Consider the following 15,940-nt stretch of genomic DNA (forward strand, 5'->3'; position numbering starts at 1 on the left):
ATTAAGCCAAATTTTTGGATTGAGCAATTAAAAGCATATATTTTAAAAGTTGAAACAAATAAGAAATAAAAAAAAATTGGTTAAATTATATTATAAATTATATTATTTATTTTTAAGATTTAATTTAGTTTCATTATTTTTAAAAGGTTTAGTTTTGTCATTTAATTTTTAAAATATGTTCAATGTTGTTCTTCCGCTCAAATTGACATTAACGATGTTAATAAAATTATATAAAAGGACAACATTAGCATTTTTTTGAAAATGAAAGAATCAAATTGAACATTTTTAAAATAATAGGATCAAACTGAATAAAAATTTATCTTAACATTTTTTGTCTAAATAAATTTAAAATTTTTTTTATTTACTTTACAAGATCTTGAATAACAACAAATAAAGTACTTGAAATTTAAAAATGATCACAAATTAATGAAGGAGTTATCTAATAAATTAAATTATTAAATAGATAAAAGAAAGTTTAAATTTATCCAGACAAAAAAATATTTAATAACTTTTTGTTCAATTTAATCCTTATATTTATGGAATGTCTAATTTGCTCCAATTGTTTTTAAATATTTTAATTTGATCCTCTAATTTTCAAATGATGTTCAATATTATTATTCCATCCAATTTCATTAATGAAGTTAGTGTCAATTTAGATGAAAGGATAACATTAAAAAAAATTTGAAAAAATTAGAGTACCAAGTTGAATCATTTGAAAATAGTGAAATCAAATTGAATCTTAAAAATAAATAGAGGGATGAAAAGTATAATTTAGCAAAAAAATACTCAATTTAATTTTAATACATGATTAAAAGTATAAACAACATTATAACAAAGATATATTAAAAATTACAAATATTTCAAACAAGCAAACACTATGTCACTAACGTAACAAATTTTGAATTGTATAATAAGTGGAATTAAATTATTATCCTTACTTTTTGCCTTCTTCAAGTATTTAGTCAATCAAATCATTCTTACAATATTTGGTTAAAAAATATAATTAAATATATCTAGAGGAGTATATTATGCATTGTGCTTTCTGTAATATTTTTAAATTTAATTTAATAATTTATTATAACTCAAGTTAGTTTAGATTTAATCGTAGCAAGTCTCTTAACTCATTATCCAACTCAATTATAATTAGGTAATGTAAAAAATTACTCAACTCAACTCGATGGCCCAACCCAATTTAAAAATTTGTAATTGTGTTGATTCAAGTAGGTTGAGTTCACAGGTGAGTTATTATTGCTTACACCCCTACATCCCATAAACAACTCGTAGTTAAGGTTTTTTTTTCAAGACAACTTATAGTGTAACAATTCATCATGATCCCTACACTGTACGACTCGATAATAAGTAGCAGAAAATAACTAAACATTTAAAATTATATCTACAAGTACATGGATATGTACTATATAACATGCACACATAAGTATAAAACAACTAAAAAAGTATTAAACAATATAAGTACAGAAATCCAGTAAATGCCAAATATGCATCCTAAGCTACCGGTCAAGCAATGCATATACAGAAGCTACACACTAGTAACACAAAAAATACATCAACTCTACCATCTACCAAAAGGCCTCCATTGTACAACACCTTAAACCTATCTCTACTATACTCCTATAGCAAGTATGATCATCACAATCTACTCACATGGAAACAAATAAGGGTAAGTTAGAGTTCATAGAGTCAACATAACAATAGTAGATATGTGCATCAATCATATAATCCCATATTCAACTAAATTCAACACCACAACACAATCAACATTACCACTATTGCATATGATCAACACAACCAAATCAACACATCATATGCATAACCATCAACTAATGCATCGTTATTCATTTCAACTATAGAGATCTCTTACAACATAGGCAAACAATTGAAATGGCTTGACCCTATCGAACCAGCAACCCGATCTTTTTACACTGGTTAAATTAATAGTCAAATGGGATATCAGTCCCTACAACATGATTTCTTGGATATCACCACTTAAAATAGAAAGTATAGTATTCTTGGTATAGAATAAAAACTTGGATATGAGCCTACCACAATATTAACTAGCTTAACTAAGCCTCTTATGGGATTGGCCCACCGACTACCCTTAAAATACTACACCCTTTCGATACTCAGTTAGGGATTAAGCCCTCAACTTTGTACTTTACTCATGTTGGTTACTTGTAATCAGTATTGCTCGACTTGACCCCTATATTGTGGTCGCTTGTAGTTGGTATGTCTTGGCTTGATCCACATACCGCATCAACTAAGATCTTATAGGAGACTTAACTATCCTCTTCAAGGATCAACTTTTTGAGAAAGGTTTTCAACAATTTGGTCTCTTAGAGCACCATAACACAATATCTTCACAATGAGATATGCAACTTTAAAACAATCTATCCTCTAGTCCTAGGTTGATCAACACAACTTTCAACACCTATGCCTTAAGCATTAACAATGTCACCATCTCAACAAGATACAACATGATGCATCATGTATAAACATAGCTTCTCAACTTTACAACATACAACTTAACTTAACTTTCAATTAGTCATCATCTATAAACATCATCCTAGATCAATGTAAATAGCATGAACAACATTTATCAATTTACAACATGCAATAGGCAACACTATTATACTCGTATTCACCATTCATGGAAATAAACAACAAGTTTCCATCCAACAATTAGCGCTTAATTCCACACAACCCATGCTTGGTGCCATTGAGGCAAGGAGCTATTTGTCTCGTCCACACCAACGCTACATAACTTATGCCTAGTGTGGATAAGGTAGAGGCCCTTGGGACCTCATGCCTAGCGTGTCAAAGTTTCACACCCGACCTTATTTCAGGTAGAGACTCTTTGCTTGACTCATGCTTGAAATCACCATACTAGCACTCAGTGTCATTTAGACAAAGAGTTTTGGCTTAGCCACGTTGGGTTCCACTCAACCTGAGGCCTAATGTCACCAAATCAGAGATGTTTTTCTTTCCTCACTTAGCTTCATTCAAACTACGTCTGGCATGACTAAGTCAAAGACTTCTTCCTAACACACATTCGACACCATCAATCCCACGCTCGACTTGATTGAGACAGAAAGCTTCTAATATGAATCATGCTGGACGCCATGAGGCGTGCATGGTGTGATATTAGTTTTTACACTTATGCAGAAATCGAATCCGCCTAATCCACCTAAAATCCAAAAGCCCATCCACATGCAAACAGGAATATAACATATATACAACATGTAAGACTCATTTCCAACCCCATAAACATGCAACCATCAAGGATCAAAATCATAGTCAACTCATGAGAAACTACAAGAACAACCAAAACTCAACCCAAGCAAAAGTCATTCTCATGGAATTCAATCCAACATGGCGAATCATAGATGAATCCACACAATGAATCACCAACTACAACACAAAAATTAACAAATCACTAACTTCCCTTACCTCGGAATCGACGTGAGTCGGGGAAAGAGAAAGAGAACCATGAGCAACAACGAAATGACTCCACATCGACTTAACACTTTTGATTCATGGCTCTACAAACCTGAATCCACAATAACACAAGAAGAACGAGGCTCCGAGGAAGACTCACTTTCATAAGAGACGGTTTAGAGATAAAGAGAACTTACGATCTTCAAAGCATATCTCTATAGATCCTCTCTCTAAGTTTCTAAAGAGTTGAACTTATGAAATTCAATTCTAAACAAAAATCTTATATATTTTTCCCCTTAAGGTCAACACAAAACTCAAAAGGAATACCTTAATTTCAAAGTCTCTCAACACAGAACAACAATCAACCACAATAACATGTAATTAAATAAAATCAACTATAAGTCCTAAAATTCACAATGTTACATATAGTAAAGTCACTCTTAGTATATAATTATTTATGTTTTACTAGAAAGATTGGAACACTTCGTGCTTGTAACAATTATGTAGATAAGATATTAGATGGTTGTAAGCGATTAATTAGAAAAGATATGTGAAGTTACCTTTTTTTAACATTCGAGGGATATAATGATTCACTAATAGATATATGAGAAGTTATCTTTTTTTTTTTAATATAATAGATATCAATATAAATAATAATTATTTTAATATATAAAAGAGAAATTTTGATCGGTTGAAGGTGTAATTTTTTCACTAAAAGTTCATACATTCATATGCATGTATATAAATAAAAAAATCAAAATAGAAAGATAATTTCTCTTATTATATGTAATTTCTTAGTTAATGAATAAATATCGTCAAAATAAAGTTAAAATTATTAATTAATTAAAAATATGCTTAATTTCACTTTTAAAATAATTATTATCAAAATTAACTAATTAACCAGTAACTAATTTGCTATTAAAAATATAGTAATTAGTGATAGTCGATATCCTATTTTTCCTTTACTAAAAGAGTCAAGGCACTTCGTGTCTCTAATAATTATACATAGATAAAATATTAAAAGATTGTGTGTAATTATTTAGAAAGAATATATAAGATTTTTTTTATGTTTGAGGGGTATAATTATCTATTAAAAAGTAGAGATCAAAGATAGTTAGTTATACATCCAAGTATTCCCTTTTTATATTAGTATTAGTATACTTATACTTTATATATTAGTATAGATGTTTAGGGTTAAAAAAAGAGGAAGTTTTTTTTAGATGACGGTTGATAATATGACCTGAAGACAAGTTACGTTATTTTTTTTAATTTAATTTAATGCGGAGTGTTGAAAGAAGACGAGGCCCAAATATAAGCCCAATTCCGTTGGATTGGGGCAGGCCCAGTCTGATAACTTCCATCCATCTCCTACTCCAACATAACAATACAAAACCATTAATTTAGGTTATTTAATTTTATGTTTGACAATTATTGGGAAAAGAGGGAAGAAGAGTCTGAGAGGGTGCGGGTCCCCCAAAACTGTGATCAATCACCAAACCCTCATCCAACGGCTCTGATTCTCTCTAGTTTTCCCATCACTCCACAAGAGGGATAAATACACACAACAACAATGCATATTTACACAACACAAGAGAAGAGAAGAAGAACAAGAAGAAGAATAACCCTCAAACTCCTCTATTTCACTCTCAGAGAGATAGAGAGAAAGCGCCACACACAAGTACATACACCACTTCTGATAAGAGAGGTGTGTGGAGAAGGAGAGTAAGAATCAAAAGAAAAGAAAAGAAAATACGTTTCTAAAGGAATAAACCTAACAACAGAGAAGATCTGTGATTTCTATCTCTTTTTGTTGTTTGCAGAGGAAATCGCACACCCACACACGTTCTTCATCCCTGCACGTGAATTTGTATCATTGTAAGTTTTCTTCTTGTTAACGTTAAAGGGTCTCTTTTGTTCTCTTCTCGTGCTCCTTGTTCTGACCCTTTCTCTGGGTTTCATCTTGCAGCGTGGTTTTCAGAGAGGATTGTGTCTTCCGAGGCATAGATCTTGAGGTTGGAGGCAATCCAAACACTTTGGTATTCATCCTTTGTCAACCACCTTCTGCAATTTCCCCCACCCCCAAAACTCGAATTGGGATTTTGTTTCTTCATTTTTCAGTTTCCCCTGTGTGTGCGGTGAAAAAGCGAAGCTTGATGAGAGTTTTGGGTTTGTTGTGTGGTGTAGGTATGGAGACAGAAGAGAGGAACCAGAAGGGGTTCAAGGGTTCGGAGCCAGAGTTTTTCTTGCAGTGGGGGAACAGGAAGCGTCTGAGATGTGTGAGGGTGAAGGACCCTCGGATTTCAGCCAGGCTCAACGGTGGAATCAGAAGGAAACTTGCTTCTGCGGTGGATCATCGCTCTGGGGTCACTGTGGCTGAGAAAGAAGCCTCTCATCATAATCATCACCATCATCAACCTAATCGCCTCACAAGGTGCTCACCACAACAGCAACTAAGGGGTTTCGGGTTTCCTCATAGTTTTCTTTTTTCTCCCCTTTGAGCCCTTCTTACTCTTTTCTCAGAGAAGATGATGTGATTTTGGTTGGTGGAATGTAATGATGCTGTTTCCTCTCTAGTTGGGTACTCAGAAACTTTGAGGAAGAGAAGCAATTAAGCACAGCATCAATGACAACCTTTTTTATTTATTTTTTTCCCTCATCACTTTTCTTTCGTTTTGTTTGATTTAAGAGGAGAAAAGTGGGGTTTCGATTGATGTAATATAATGGTGTTTTTGTTTCCCTTTTTTTTTTTGGGTGCTGGGGATTATCTCAGAGGATGAGGAGGCAAGGGAGAAAAAAAAACATTTTTTTGTCATTTTGTTCTTTTAATTTCCTTCCATAATAAATAGGGGTTTTTCGTGATGTAATGATGTGAAAATTTAGTTTTTTTAACCTACCCAGATGGGGTAAGCGCGTTTTCTATGGGCGGAACTGTTTTTTGTGTGTTTTTCTATTTTTCTGAATTAAAGGGGCAACGGATCTGTTAATTCTGCAATAATGTCTGAAATTTGCGTTTTTTCATCATTTTTGGTGAATTTTGACGGAAAATTTGGGTGCAGGAATTCCGACGGGGCGATTCTCCGGTCCTCGGTCGGCGATACAAGGAAATCGGCGTCGCCGGAGAAGGAAGACCGGTACTACACGACGAGGGGTTCGGCGGAGGAGAACGGCAAGGTCTCCGGCGACGGCAACAACGGCGAGGAACGTGCCCTAGTTTGGCCCAAGCTTTACATCACTCTCTCAAGCAAGGAGAAAGAAGAGGATTTTCTCGCCATGAAGGGTTGCAAGCTTCCTCAGCGACCCAAAAAGAGGGCTAAGATCATCCAAAGAAGCCTACTTGTAAGCTATTTTGTTTTGTTTTGTTTTGTTTCTCTCTCTCCCCTTGTAAAAAAGTTATTTTTTTTTTTGGGAAAAGGGGGAAATTGTGGTGGGTTATTTGATTAGGGTTTGGATCTTTATTCTTCTCATCACCTTGTCCATTTGTTTGTTGGTGTTGGGTTACAGTTGGTGAGTCCTGGTGCGTGGTTGACTGATATGTGCCAAGAGAGATATGAAGTTAGGGAGAAGAAAAGTAACAAGAAGGTACGTGGTTGGTGGGGTGTGCTTTTGTGTGGTTCTTACCCTATATCCTCACCTTTGCTTTTTTTGTTTCTAGATCTAAATTCCACAACTTGTGTATAACACCACACGCCTTATTTATTCTCTTCTGGATGCAGAGACCAAGAGGGTTGAAGGCTATGGGAAGCATGGAGAGTGATTCTGAATGATGATGCAAGAACAATTGAGTAGATCGACAAGAGGGGGAAAAGCCCTTTTAAGCTTGAAATGTTTTGGAGATGGTGATGATGTTTGAATTGATGATGGTGATTCAAGTTTTTTATATTTGTGTTCTCAAGAAAATTTGGAAGGCTTGTATGTTGGCCCCCTCATGTTTTTTTGTAAACAAGTAAGATTGATCCGATCCGATCCATTTCAATTAATTAAGAAAATTATTTCTCACCTTCTATTGTTCTTCATCTCCTTCTCCCTTTGATCCAATAGTGGATTTTCTTTTTTTGTTTTTTGTGGCGTGCACTCCTCAAGTTCAGCAACCCTCGTTTTTCTCTCATTTTTTTTGCTGAGAAACATTTAAGATCGAATGATCTTTTGGCAAACCCATTTATTCATATGCTGTGCCCCACATTTGTAGTCTGCCGACATAGCATTATGATGTACCTTTGGATGTTGCCATTGAATCATATAGTTTTTGACCGTCAGAAGCTTGAAAGTTATAAAAGATAGGGTGAGGATAACCAATAAGGAAAATAAATAATACTTGAAGGATTGTAAGCCTCAGGCATATCAATCATTCAGCAAGGTAGCATGAGGCCAAATAAAGCATCATCTAGTAGGTACCAGCAAGGTATCTCACTCATTTTGTTGTGTCTATCTAAACACTGGTGTTGATGAGATCTTGCTCAAAACGAATTGATCCGAGTCTCCGCAATCGTGGACCAATTTATATACATATCCACTAAATGCTTTATTTTAAGCTTGAGGTTGAAAATTAAACGGACTAGAGTATTTACTTTTAAAATGGTCTAGATTATGGTATAATATATTATAACTACGATTATGCGTCATAGTTCGATCTCAATTTTGCAAACATAATCAATTAGGCCTATTGCGGAACGTGCTCAAGCTAGGAAGTTAAGTGTGTATGCCAGTTGCCACCGAAATTTCCATGATCCGTCAAAACCCTATGAAGGATTTCACAGCATTTTTGAGGAAGGTAGTTGTGACACGTGAAAGGTTATATAGGGGAGAAGTGCAAGTGCAAGTGCAAGTGCAACGTTTTTGTTATAACTTTATATTTTTTTAATTTTCAGCGAAAATGAATAAGAAACAAAGGATTTAGGTCTGTTCACAGCGCAAGAAATTGATCGCCGAGAAAAGAAAGGGCAGGAAGTATTTCCCTTTTGGTGTTGGTCGGCTTTTGTTTTCAGCTACAATGGGACAAGAGATCTGTCACCCTAGTTCTTTGCTGGATATGAAATTTGGATAAATTGTAGTTTATCTCTTGTCACTTGCAACAAAAATTGACCTTTTGTCATTCAAAAAACGCATGGTGAACAAATCACTGATTATGAATAAAAGTATATAATAAGAGTGAACCGTTTCATGAATTCATATGAATATAAGAAAATTTGACTTGTTAACACCGAAGACAGCTATGCAAAAACGTGCATCTTTGAAGGTAGCATTTTTCAAATTTCCATTAGCTAGCTTTTAGACCTGTTTCAACGCGCTGTGCTTTCGTCGTGCGCACCAATCAACTACTACCCCCTTCTTGTCAAATATCTCTCCTTTAAGTTTTTTCTAGAATAATTTAAATATCTTTGCTTTAAAAACATATAACTATTAATTTGATAAAAGAACAAAACATTTTACATTAAAATATTTGAACATCGCATTCCATAATGTCCTATCGTTTATTTAAAGATCGTTTAGTAGTGACTAATATTAAAAAACTTGAATTAATAGTTTTCTTGAATTAGAGTTATGAATATGCATTGATATGATATGTTTTGTAAAACAACAAAACTTACAAAAATATGTTTTAATTATTGCTCAACACTCAGAGCAGACTTTCCCTCTTTTCAAGAAAAAAAACAATATAGCGTGTTGTTCTCACATTCTAATGCACTTAAACAGAAAAGTTTATCTCTTGATAGACATCAACAGACATTTAGTGTGTTAAAATGAAAATCCAAACGCACATCGTTAGGTTCAACATATCCAAAAGATGAAACATAGAACCAAGTTTTGTGTCTCATTAAGTTCAACAACATTGATTATGGTTATCCAAACACATTCTAATTTTTACAGCTTGTTTAGATTAAATTAGTTATACTTCCTCACCATCCGGGACTGCAAGCTATAATTATAAGTGAAAGGTTTCTCTTAAACAATGATAACAAGTTCTAGAAGCCGTTAGGTGTAGTGCTTTCTTTAGCAACAAAAGCTACATCTAAAAAATGTCAGTGTGGGCTAACTCCTTGGCCGTTTAGCAAACTTGATTGACATAACATTCTGTCAGCAAGAGCCACTGTTCCCATTATGTCAAAGAACATAAATCATCAGTGACTTTGCTGTATTTTCTCTCATACACAAATGTAGTTTCTATGTGCTCATTTTCTTTGAATTCGTTATCAAGTACGTGCTCCCGAATTGGAAGATTATTTAGGAGATGGCAAAACATCCAAATCACAACTTACTGTTGTATGCAACCATAAATAAATTATTGTTGTTTCTCAAAAAGATTAATCATACACTGTTTCAACTCTCTAAAAGAGTGCATATGGAAGAATTTCACATAAAATCATTTATGTATAAAGGGTATGTTTCTTTTGAGTAATATCACACACTTGTATGTCTGAATTTTCAAGTGTTTTCAAAACTCATTAAAATCTCAAACAGTATATACAAGAAATAAAGTCAACCATTTGCTTTGCCATCTTTATCTTCGGAAAATATAACTGCATTTACTTTTTTGACGTGGATATTTTGTCCTCTCCCCAAGAAGGATGTCTAGCAGGTGCTGCAGCGTTTCAAACAGAAAAGGATGAGAACAGAAAGAAGCCTCTCAAAATAAAGCTTGCAAAATAAGATTGGAAACGCTCCTTTGACTACCAAACCAGGCAACTCAATTTAAGGATTATCAAAGAGATGTGAATTGACAAAAAACTAAACTAGTTGGTCATGAAAGTAACAGACCAAAAACTTAACAATACGTATGCAAGTATTTTCCATAAATAGAGTTCATAATTATGTGGTATGTCTAGTTGCAAAGCATGGCCAACTAATCTTTGAATGAAGAAAAATGGCAAACCTTGGAGATCAAAGCACATGAATTGAATTAAAGGAATAGAAGAATTTTGGATGAGCACCTGTTCATCAATGATCTGTGGAGTAATCAATCAGCTTTAGGCCTAGCAGCTTGAAGCATTTCAACAATGAGAGTCTTCACATCCCTGAGAGAAAAACAGTAAAAACATCACTTTTCTGCAGGAAAAAGAAGAAAAAAAACCAACGTGCTGCAGGAATGGTTATTCTGCCTAATTCCTTATCGGAAAACCATAAGTCCATGGCAATAGGAAGGTCACAGCCTATTTATTCAGCAAGGAGTCCGTGGCATGGACATGATTAATCGCACCCCAAAAGGATGATAAAAGATAGAAAAGTGGTATTTGTCAGATTAACAGCAAAAAATTTAATCAACTGAACAGTAAAGGCTAGACTAATACAGTAATGCTATCATCTTCATCAAAGTTCACAAGAAAATGGAATTGCATATTTGATCTAATGAATGTTAACATGTTCTTCTTTTGCAGGAGATGGGAATTTATATCAAATATGATGTCTCACTTTCTATTTTCTGCACGTCGAGGGAAAGGTACACGAAGCTTGAAAGTATCACCCTGATAACCAGCCTACAAAAAAAATCTTCAAATAAATAATGTACAGATTTCAAACTTGAAAAACCATTAAAAATCTGAAGGTGAGGAAAAAAGACTGCTGAAAGGACCAACTTAACAAAGACTTCATTCATCAAAATTTGTAATTTTTTAAAATAAAAAAACAGTTCTAAAGGAATAGGAAAAACAATTAAATGATATTAAAAATACATAACGAAGGCAATACCTTGACATTGAAACCAAGACTATCCAAATCCAGTATATAGGCAAAGTCCACCTGCAGATGATGATGATAAATTCAGTTAAATTAAGGCTTAATATCATCAGCCCCTCCTCTCGCAGACAAGTAGCAAGGATTTGGGTCAATATATTGTTTCCAGAACATAATACATGGCAATCATACATCCTCATAGATTCTTTCATGCTTGTTCATATGACACCCCACAGAATTTTACTCTCATATCATACTGCATAATGGTTTAACAAAGTAATTTTACATGATATTAGCAATTGAATTAAAGAGCCTCTTTTATTTTTTATATTCTATACTGTAGAATGGTCAAGATGACATACTGGAACTGAGGTCCAATGCTGCACAATCACTTTGTTATCTTCAGCATGATCTTTGTTCATATGAGACTGTTAAATAACACAATTTATGTTAGAATAAAAATTGTCCAACTTCTGAAAGTCATTGTAAATGTGTAACATGTGTCAGTCAGAGATCACTACCGCCACTGGCTTGGAAAACTGAGCTATGGGGTCAACTTTTGCAGATTTATACTCATCTCTACTAAACTCTGGAAATCAAAATTAAAAGAAAGGCATGACATAATAGTGCAAAGGATGAAAAGAGAACACATGAAATTCACTTATAGTCCAGAGATGATACTCGCTCATTCCTGAAGCCTCCTTGACATGGCAAATTATTATGATCAACAACAATTAAATAGATATTGAAGATAAAATTTTATCCCAAAATGCAATGATTTATTACACTTTCTTTGCAATGAAAATGAAAAGCTATCCTAAAATCAGAAAAACAGTACAGCTTTCAAGCAAAGAAACCTACTCAAAAGACAGTTCTTGTCATCCCATATGATGCAGATTGCACCATTATCAAGAAATCCTCAACTTAAAATTAGAATGGTCTAGGTACTTTGGTTTAGTTTTGATTCTGGGGTGGTTGTATTTTTTCATAATATACTAGGAGTCAGGATGCTTTGGTCACTTAAATGCTCAAGTGTTTCTTAGGAAACCCGCAGGTAACCTTCACAAGGCAATGAACGAAAAACTCATCTGAAAAAGACTCTCTAAAGTAAGTAAATGAGGATAAAACCACTCTTAAGTCTTAGCAGGTTAAGATCACAATACGATACACTTCAAATTAAATCAAGAATGAATACACCGTGGCTCACTTTAGAGACAAGCTCATGTCAAAAGAGCTTTCTCTCAACTTCATGCCATCCAAACGCCCACAAATCTAACCCTAAAACCTATAGCCTGAAAATCACCATTACCTTCAAGGCTTCAACCTTAACGAATAATCCTTTAACCATTCCCTCCAAGCCCCTCCCCCCCTCTTTTCTACCCTATCCTCCTATTTAAACTAACTTCCTACCCCTAATACTTTAATTGCCCAGCTCACTACCATTATTCTATCATGTTACTCTAACAAACTACTTTCTGAACATGACAAGAAGTTTACACAATAATCTTTTAATATATCTTTAGTTAAAAAAAAAAAAAGCAAAACGTTTACTTAAATGAAAAGTTAACCCTCCCTTCCCTTCCCCTCCAATTAACTCCACCCAAACATAACTAGAGTAACCTTGCACAATAGCATTTTACAGCATATTAAACCATCAAAAATGGCGTGGTTAACAAACCTCCTGATCCTAACAATGCTGTGGCAACACCTGACACAAATCGTACAACTTTTGGTTCAATGCGCAAGAAGCGGAAGTCTCCAAAGTCAACCTTCAATATTGGAAGGTTTTATACTTGTTAATAATACAACAATAAGCAGAAGGAAAATGCATGAGTTACAGAGAAGAATGATTAACAAATTTACCCAAAATGCATTGGGATGTCTTGCCAAGTATGCAGCTCGAACAGCTTCTTTATCATTTTCAGGTACCTGGAAAAAATTTCACCAATGCATTTAAATTTCAAAACATTCATATAATGATTCTGTAATATAATAACTATGTTATCTAATATGCAATAGTAAAAGGAAATGAAAACACAAAAAGAAACAATGTATAAATGTGAAATAAACAGAAGATCATAACTCACAGCGATAGCATCACCATGTAAAGTAATCACTAAATCAGTCCTATCTTCAGGATCTCTAGCCACAAGCAATGAACATTTAGGATTGGCAGTTAGGTCCTGCAAAAAAAAGATTCTTTAGCAAAGGAAGCAAGCTTTTAACTGGGTAGGTGTTGGTTGCATAAGGTGTTCTCATGAATTATAATTGTTAACAAGACCATGTGCTGGTTGAGGACATGAAAAATAAGATTTGAATTGAAGTTGCAGTATTGCACAAGCCAAACTCAGCACTATGTATGAACTGGATGGTTATATATAGGCCAGTTCACAAAACCACATTCAACATCAAATTCTATTACTTATGAAGTCAATTCGCAATCAGAAGCAGTTTTAATCATTAAATTATTTAATTTATCATTTTCTAACAATAGGAAATTTTGAAGGAAGAAAGAAAAAAGAAAAACCTTTGAATGAACTGCCAGGTCGCTCACTGCCAATATAGGATATCCATTTGCATCACATGCAAAGTCAACCATAGACCCTGATGGATAACTCTCGAACTTCTGCATGTTAAAAATCACAAGTAGACCAAATGACAAGAGTTAAGTTGTCCTCCAATAAACACTAAAACAAAATTCCATTCAAAATATAAGAGCACAAAAGGCAACCAGGTTTCAATTCATTGATCTGCCAAACTAGGATTTTGTTATTGATGTTGTTACTTGAGTGGGAAGGATGTTTGCAGTTCCATCAGTCTTTTAGTACCAGAGAAAACTGAACATTCAGGCAAGAAAGAAAGGGCAGCACAAAATTTTCATCAAGGCAAAATGTCCACTCTCCATACCTCATCAGGAAAGTCGATAGCTATATGCTAACACAATTTTTCTATTTTCCAAAGGCGATTGCAGTTCATTTCAACATCAGAGAAGATAATTTATGGCTTGTTTGATTTTCTTCTCACTTTTTATTTTAAAAACTATTTAGAAAATATAGTTCATACTACTCGGCAATCTATTTCTCATAAAAAATACATGGTGTTTTGAAAATTGTTTCCAAAAATAAGTGTTTCTAAAAATCAAAAAATAGAAACAGCTGGGAGATTTTTTATTTTTATTTTTTGACATTTTCTTCTTCTGTTATGTGATCCTAGCTTAAGGGAATGAGCCATCTAGACTGATGCTGCATGTGACGCATAAACTTGGTGCAAGTGTCTTTTTTCTTTTTTTTTTGTTGAAACCTAAAAACAGTTCTAAAAGTAGAAACCAAACACACCCTAAGCTTTTTATTCTCATGAATTACACTAAGCTATGATCACCAAACTTTTAACCACAGAGAAAAAAAGACTAGCAGTTGTACAAGTCATTGCAGGAAAGCACAGAAACCTTAGAGAATGTAGAGAGCATCCCACGCACGCTACGATCAAGGACAGTTCGAATTTCCTCAACTGGTGGAAGTCTAGCAGCTTTTTCCTATCATATCAAAACAACCCCAATAAATTAACACAACCAATCACGGACAAATAAATGTTCCATTTCAACTACTTCGAAGTTCACACGTAATAGACTGAATTGAACTGATAACCGATAAAAAAAATACCTGATGTGCTTGAATCAATTGAAAGACACCATCTTTATCCATGTTAACATCACCAGGCGACACAGTCTGATTCATAACGCATCAATAGCACAACATCATTATCTCATTCATGAACAACGATCATCACAGAAAGAGAAAAGAATTTGAATCATTGAGCAATTCAGAAGGTGGGTCAAAGTTAAAATTTTGAAGCGAGGAAGCTAAAAAGCGTTGAATTGGGTGGAAGAAAAGAGGAGAAAGGGAGTTACCGGAGCTGAGGATTGGGGTGAAGCAGCCATGGAAAGAGTGAGAGTGAGAGGGGAGAAAGTGTCTGTGTTAGGTGAAGAAGGGTAGCGTGTGAAAGTGGGAGAGAATAGAAGGGCATTTTGGCCATTTCGGCGACAAAAGGGTGAGACCCTCGTCAATGGCGATACCATGCTCTTCATGTTGTGTTCGTGTGTACCACTCACTCACTCCAACAATAACGGTACCAACACGAAACCCCTTTCTTCTAAACAAACACTGAATAACACAACACATACTTTGGTAACCCCTGTTTCCAAGAAAATAAATTTTCTTTCAAATGTTTTTTTAATTGTAATCATTTCTTATTATTTTAAAATTCTAAACTAACATATTATAATAAATTCCAATTTAATTATAAATATTTTTTCATTTTAAGTAACTATTATATTTAGTATTAATTATAAGTGAATATACAGAGAATAAAATTAACAATTAATTAAGTTATAAAAGAAATTTATTTTTGAGTAATTTTAAAAATAGATGATCATCGCTTATATTTAAGATAGAAAATTTTAATTTATTTCTTATAATTAAAATTAGATGTAATATTATTTTTTTAAATAATTAAAGAAATAATTTAATATGTATAAATTAATTTTATATATAAGGGTGTTAATGTAATATTTATTAAAATATAAGGATTTATAAAATTTCAAGAGTATGAACATAATTTACTTTATAATCTTGAGTTTAATACTCATATATTATCAACATAAATTTTTTTACAAAATCAATTAGTTAAAAAACATAAATTTATATAATTTGTAAGATGGTTGTTGTAATGACTCGTCATGGTCATCACATTACGTAACACACAAATAACCACGCATATATATATACCGAAACAGTAATATAATATAAGTACATCTACATCTCAT

General features: G+C 33.6%; 2 protein-coding genes across 2 annotated transcripts; one reads left to right on the top strand and one right to left on the bottom strand.

The window, feature by feature from the left end:
- Positions 1-4,943: 4,943 nt before the first annotated feature.
- On the top strand, positions 4,944-7,449 carry LOC109797428 (uncharacterized). The gene is made up of 6 exons (XM_020357466.3): positions 4,944-5,328; positions 5,420-5,489; positions 5,638-5,884; positions 6,510-6,789; positions 6,955-7,032; positions 7,167-7,449. The coding sequence occupies exons 3-6, from the start codon at positions 5,640-5,642 to the stop codon at positions 7,215-7,217; spliced, it is 654 nt and encodes a 217-aa protein (XP_020213055.2). The 5' UTR covers positions 4,944-5,328; positions 5,420-5,489; positions 5,638-5,639; the 3' UTR covers positions 7,218-7,449.
- Positions 7,450-9,709: 2,260 nt separating this feature from the next.
- LOC109796639 (FMN binding protein) lies at positions 9,710-15,268 on the bottom strand. Its single transcript, XM_020356360.3, has 13 exons — positions 15,026-15,268; positions 14,778-14,843; positions 14,564-14,650; positions 13,646-13,744; positions 13,206-13,301; positions 12,982-13,047; positions 12,797-12,887; positions 11,640-11,707; positions 11,481-11,546; positions 11,134-11,184; positions 10,858-10,922; positions 10,380-10,463; positions 9,710-10,030 (listed from the first exon to the last, which is right to left on the bottom strand). Exons 1-12 carry the CDS (start codon positions 15,200-15,202, stop codon positions 10,406-10,408), a joined length of 990 nt encoding a protein of 329 aa, XP_020211949.1. The 5' UTR covers positions 15,203-15,268; the 3' UTR covers positions 9,710-10,030; positions 10,380-10,405.
- Between the last annotated feature and the right edge of the window lie 672 nt (positions 15,269-15,940).

This window comes from Cajanus cajan, chromosome 4 (genome assembly GCF_000230855.2).
Source record: "Cajanus cajan strain Asha chromosome 4, NIPB_CcT2T_4, whole genome shotgun sequence".
Classification (NCBI taxonomy): Eukaryota; Viridiplantae; Streptophyta; class Magnoliopsida; order Fabales; family Fabaceae; genus Cajanus; species Cajanus cajan.

Coding starts and splice junctions, on each gene's coding strand:
- LOC109797428 (XM_020357466.3), top strand. CDS start 5,640: ATGGAGACAGAAGAGAGGAACCAGAAGGGGTTCAAGGGTTCGGAGCCA. Junction 6,790..6,954: donor TCATCCAAAGAAGCCTACTT/GTAAGCTATTTT, acceptor GTTGGGTTACAG/TTGGTGAGTCCTGGTGCGTG. Junction 7,033..7,166: donor AGAAGAAAAGTAACAAGAAG/GTACGTGGTTGG, acceptor TTCTGGATGCAG/AGACCAAGAGGGTTGAAGGC.
- LOC109796639 (XM_020356360.3), bottom strand. CDS start 15,202: ATGAAGAGCATGGTATCGCCATTGACGAGGGTCTCACCCTTTTGTCGC. Junction 13,302..13,645: donor ACCTGGCAGTTCATTCAAAG/GTTTTTCTTTTT, acceptor TTTTTTTTGCAG/GACCTAACTGCCAATCCTAA. Junction 12,888..12,981: donor GACATCCCAATGCATTTTGG/GTAAATTTGTTA, acceptor CCAATATTGAAG/GTTGACTTTGGAGACTTCCG.